General features: G+C 38.8%; 1 protein-coding gene across 1 annotated transcript in view; it reads right to left on the bottom strand.

Annotated features, from left to right (window-relative positions):
- The window catches only part of LOC104955401 (rho guanine nucleotide exchange factor 1-like), a 36,058-nt gene that overhangs the window by 24,834 nt on the left and 5,800 nt on the right, over window positions 1-5,424 (bottom strand). The window contains exons 4-6 of the mRNA XM_010782728.1: window positions 3,991-4,033; window positions 3,622-3,727; window positions 2,552-2,692 (exon numbers count right to left, since the gene is read on the bottom strand). Of these exons, the coding sequence (XP_010781030.1) occupies window positions 2,552-2,692; window positions 3,622-3,727; window positions 3,991-4,033 (290 nt within the window). The remainder of the gene's footprint in view (window positions 1-2,551; window positions 2,693-3,621; window positions 3,728-3,990; window positions 4,034-5,424) is intronic.

The raw sequence follows: 5,424 nt of genomic DNA, 5'->3' as shown, positions 1-5,424 counted from the left end.
ACTTTTAAAGCAACCCAACGGAAGTTTCATGTAAGTTTAGCTCTTTCACTCGTAGGTCGGGCTGCGGGGGTGCTAGAGACGGGAGCACGTTGATGCGACCTTCCTAGCCGGAGATATGGCCGCATTTTACAATAAACTTCCGTAGGGTCGCTTAAAAACAAATATCGCAAATCGAATCGCAATCGCAATATTTGTCATAAAAATCGCAATTAGATTTTTTTCCCAAGATCGTGCAGCCCTAACACACACACATCGAACGGCCCGATTATTCCCCCTATTACTCGTTGTATGAAGGAAATGTCCGGTCACAAAGGCGCATGATGTGTGTGTGTGTATGTGCTCTGCTCAGCTCTGCTGTGTGTGTGTATGTTCGGTGTGTTTGTGTGTGTCCAACAAAGGCATTTGTTTTGAAATTACCATGAACAGTAATTTGCACACATCTGGCCAACTCCATAGTTATGTTGGTGTTCCCAAAATAAGTTAGTTTAATCTTAATCTCGATGTAGTGCAAAATGCTGTCGGAGTGCACCGGAACGAACGCCCCGGTATGACGTTATTATGGCTGGCTAACAAGCCCAGGGGTCTCACTGACATTTCAGTTATATCAATATGTGTACAGTGGTCCTAATTTNTCCTTATCTTATTTCACATCTTGCAGCCAGCACACACACATCCCCCTTTATGGCTCTTTGTCTCTGTGGCCATCTTCCCCCCACTCAGGTTACCACACACAGTTAAAAATATGTTTTAAGATATAGTTGTTATAGTTGGCTACATATACGTAATACATGTAAATTACTTCATATTAGGGCCGGGACTCGATTAAAAAAATTAATCTAATTAATTACAGGCTTTGTAATTAATTAATCGCAATTAATCGCATTTTTAATCACATATAAATATTTGACCTGAGAACAGTGAGAAGCAATTTTTTTCACATGGATTTTAGTATACCATTGAATAATGACTGAATACATAAGCTTAAGCAACAAAACATTGTTTATTTTTTTCAAGGTGGTACTTAACCAAGACCAACAGAAAAGTGCAATTTTTGCCATAAAGTGTAGCAATAGCATATTTAGGAATATAGTACATTTCAGAGATTCAGCTAGCCTATAGGTAGGTAGACCTTCTGTAAACTATAACACTTTGTTTTTTAAGTAAAACACAATACTTTCAAGTACATTCAGAACATTGGAAACCCTGACTATTAGAAAACATCTCTCTGTTGCTTCAGAGGCCATAACAGACTTTGTTGATTTACCAACAGTTGATTTAAAAAATCTAATACATTTCAGTCCAACTCTCTCAATAACCTTGGCCAAAACAATAAACAGTTCAACATAAAGTGCCAGTTGCACCAACAACGTAATAAATAGTTCAACATAAAGTGTACCATTTAAAATAAAATAAAAAAGTGCCAGTGATTGACCTCAATCCCTCCTATTCTTCCAATATCCTGATGAAAAATAAAATCTCTCTGTTGCATAGGCCACTGTTTGATCAACGCGAATTGGGTGTGGGTCCTTGTACTCCGAGTCAGGCTAACGTCCACGCTAGCTTCCACGCTAGCTGCTATATGTTTTGCATTGAGGTGATACTTGAGGCTTGATGTGCTGCGGTGATATGCGAATTCCTTTTTGCATAATTTGCAAACAACCGTGCTCTTATCGANGGACCATCTGGTTAAATAAAGTTTTTTTTATTTTTTTAATTCGGTATATTTTGTCAGTCTCACGACGGTATTGAGACATCCATTTACCGCGATATCGCGATATTCGATATATCGTTACATCCCTAGTAATTCCTGTTAAGACCTTTTTTAAAGACCCTTTCCATACATTTTAAGACCTCATCGCCACTTGGAGTTTTAACCGGTTACCTTGGCGACACACTTTACCTCACATTGACTATATACAGTATTGATTGTCCTTCCTCCTTATCTTCCAACCATTTGGACGCAAACTTGCATTTCCCCATAACGATGTTGCTTAGCAACCGGCGTAAACGGACCTTCGCGCGCTATCAAGCAGTGAGCGTGCGATGTCTTGTTCAGATGACGTCCAATCCAACGGGATGCCATAAATAAACTACACAGAATCACACTACACACCTACGCAATGATTACATTCAGGAAGACTGTAGAATACAACCTCTTTGGACAATTTATATACTTATTGAAAACAAGTTACACAATATAATACCTTGGGAAATGCCGTTTATACTTTTGAATAGCCCTAATTTTCGCTAAATTGATTTATCAACTTGTAATACTTTTTAAGACCCCGCGGACCCCCTGTGCATTCACATCTTTACATTTTGTGTTCTAGTTGTACCTCAACCATGACAGAAAATCTTGGATAATAAGACCTAATTTATGTTATACACATTTATTTGAACACTTAAAAAGGATTTTGAGTTACCTTGGTGGGCACTCACGTGTTCCTGATCGCCTCCTTTGCAAGTAGACACTACTAAAGCCAACATCTCTAACTCACATGCATATTGAAATGCTTTGTAGCAGACGCATTGGTAAAAAACAAACACTCACTGCGTCTCGGACATCTTGTCCAGCAGGTTCTCGGCCACAGACCTCTCCTTCATCTCTCTGGGGATGCGGTTGGTGGAGTTGTGGCTCTCCACGTCGCTGAGATCAGCCTCGCTGGGCGTCATACCCATCATCCTCTTCTGCCTGTGCACGACACAGCAACCAGGGGCAACAGTTTGGTAGGATTCATATTCAAAACAAAGAATGAATGCAGTATACTAACTAAGGTTTTCCCAATTCTGTGAGCAAGGAGCAGACTCAGAATACAGATGACGAGGGCTGCTCAGTGTGTTTCTGTGCCTATGGCTATTCATCAATAGAGAACTTTTTTAATTAACGACAAGATGCTAATTCTCATGTTCCTTTCCGTGATGCTTCCTATGGTGTGCTCAAGCTCACTCTGAAAGTCCCATATCAATTATCTTATGCACATTTTAATTTTGGATGTTTCATTTCATTTTGATCAACAAGAACTGAAGCTAATTGCTATCTTGAAATGAAACTATAATGGTGAGTTGTCGTTAAATGGTCAATCTATGTAAAATAACTTATTTAAATCGACTGTGTGTCTGCAAACCATACATTATTGCTCTATTGACACAGGAAACCACTGTTAAGATGCCAAAATAGGTGTTCAATATGAAAGAAAATCAATGCTGAGATCCGAATCAATGCTAAACCTTAATTTAATGAATTTTGTGAATTTATTAGAACATGCAAAAACATATAATCTGAATAATCCAGCTATAACTACAAAGTGGTGGTCAAATAACTTGCCTCAAATACAGCGACCCTCTCCCCCTCTCTCCCACATACAGCAGGTGATTGTATTCACTCTGAGTGTTGCCCATACTCATTAGATGCAACTAATCCATCTGACATGTGTGCCTCCTACAGGCGTAATGTGATAACATGGTTTTGAAATAGGTAAGAAACCAGCTGCAGCGTTTTGTTTAAATTGGAAGCAATGGTGAGGCTTTTTGGTACAGACATACTGTGTGTAGAGGGTGATGCAATAGTTATAAGATTACAGCTGACTAGTTATTGGAGTTTGGGATGAGGATTCTTCTCACCTGAAATCTTCCAGCTGCTTGGCCACTTCAGCCGCCTGCAGGCTCTGAACCTCCTGAACGTAACGCCTCTGGGTGTCCTCGTGGAGCAGATCTGCACGGGTCCGTTCTTAGGGAGAAGGAGGATTGAATATTAGGAGTGTGTATCTGGGGCTGAGGTGTGTGTGCATAGAAATTCATATATCATATTCCAATTACTTGTATATAGACTCTTCTTGCACCATTTCTATTCTATTGTATTTGTATTTACTTATTTATTTTGTTGGAGACATTTTGTGGCCTAAGATTTTCATTGACATATCTACACTGTAGCTTTGCACACGTCACAATAAAAGCCTTGAATCTTGAATTCTGACAAAGAAAATAACTTACCCAATTCATGGGCTACATTTGGTGGAAGTGCCACTCGGAGAATCTATATCGTGGAGGGAAAGACAAAACAGGTGCACGGACGTGAATCATTAGTTTATATAATACGGTAAATATGAGATTATATATGAAATATTTATAAGAAGACTGAATATTTTGTACAATGTGATTCTTCCTTAGTTTATTAGGTACACCTAGATAACATGTATGCAATCTAATACAGCCGTCCTCCAAAAAAGGTTATAATGTTCAGTTGTTGTGTTATTTTGTCTATCCCATTCAAATCAATAAAAGGTTGGCTAAATAAAAAAAAACCTGTATAATGCAATACAGGTGAACAGGGACACATATTAAAGCCTCTGAAACAACCATGAAGTTGAATTAAAACCTCTTTGTACCAAATTCAGTTTACGAAACTAGGAATACCTAACAAGTGGCACGAGTGCAGGAATGTACATGTATAATGGGTTCTTTGTTATGTGTGGCCCAAAGCAATGCTGTGTAGTATATTCTGATGTGTGCAGTAGCTACATATCACCACAAGGGGGCATTTAAACACCAGAAATAAACCAACAACTACAGGGAAACAACCGTCCACATATGAGAGACTGAGCTGTGTCACTGACATGCAAATAACCAAACGGGTCAAGTTTAAGTCAATGGGTTTAACAAAGATGAAGGATCACAATAAAAGGGGCTTTCCCACGATCCTGACAGGAAGCTGAGGGGTTAGGGTGAAATACAAACAGAAAGGGAGTGAGAGCAGCACAAACCAGCTGGGTTGACAGACATGTGCAGAGCAGGAAATATAACAGAGAAGTGACAGAGGCCAGTTGTGCAGGGAGAAGTAATGGAAAGTGACATAGAAATGGAAATGAGTTTAAAGACACAGCCGTGAGCTCACAATCAAAACATGAGCACACAATGTCTCTCCTGAGTTTAACGTATAGACTTCAGCTGTGTGGTATATCAGATTCCCATCGATGCAACACAATGAGAAAAAAGTCTAATATCTGTGTTGCTGTGTTTATCGGAGTAGATTTTGATATAATACGCACCAAACACTGAAAGAGAAAGACTTGGCCATTAACCCACACAAATCTTTGAAGCTGAGAACCAGGAAAACAAAAAGAAGATTTAAGTCTGCCGGTACAGGACTATGATGGAGACGTTTCAAACCATGATGCAAACATGAGTTTATTTACATCAGTATATACATATTTGTATACATATTTTTATATATATTTGTATTTAGGATTGTGGGAAAGGGTATTCCGATCTCTCTGTCTGTACACACAAACTGAAAGATTGACAATAAAGTTGACTTTGAATTTCAGAACAAACTCACAAGTCATTTCTTATTCTGTTGTTATTTTAACATACATTAGTGCTGCTCAAATGTAAGCTAACATGTTTCAGCTCACCATGAGAAATGAA

This window comes from Notothenia coriiceps, unplaced genomic scaffold (assembly GCF_000735185.1).
Source record: "Notothenia coriiceps isolate Sejong01 unplaced genomic scaffold, NC01 NC01_scaffold00024667, whole genome shotgun sequence".
NCBI classification, from domain to species: Eukaryota; Metazoa; Chordata; class Actinopteri; order Perciformes; family Nototheniidae; genus Notothenia; species Notothenia coriiceps.
The sequence above is the reverse complement of the archived record's forward strand: the minus strand, read 5'-3'. Positions and strand labels throughout refer to the sequence as shown.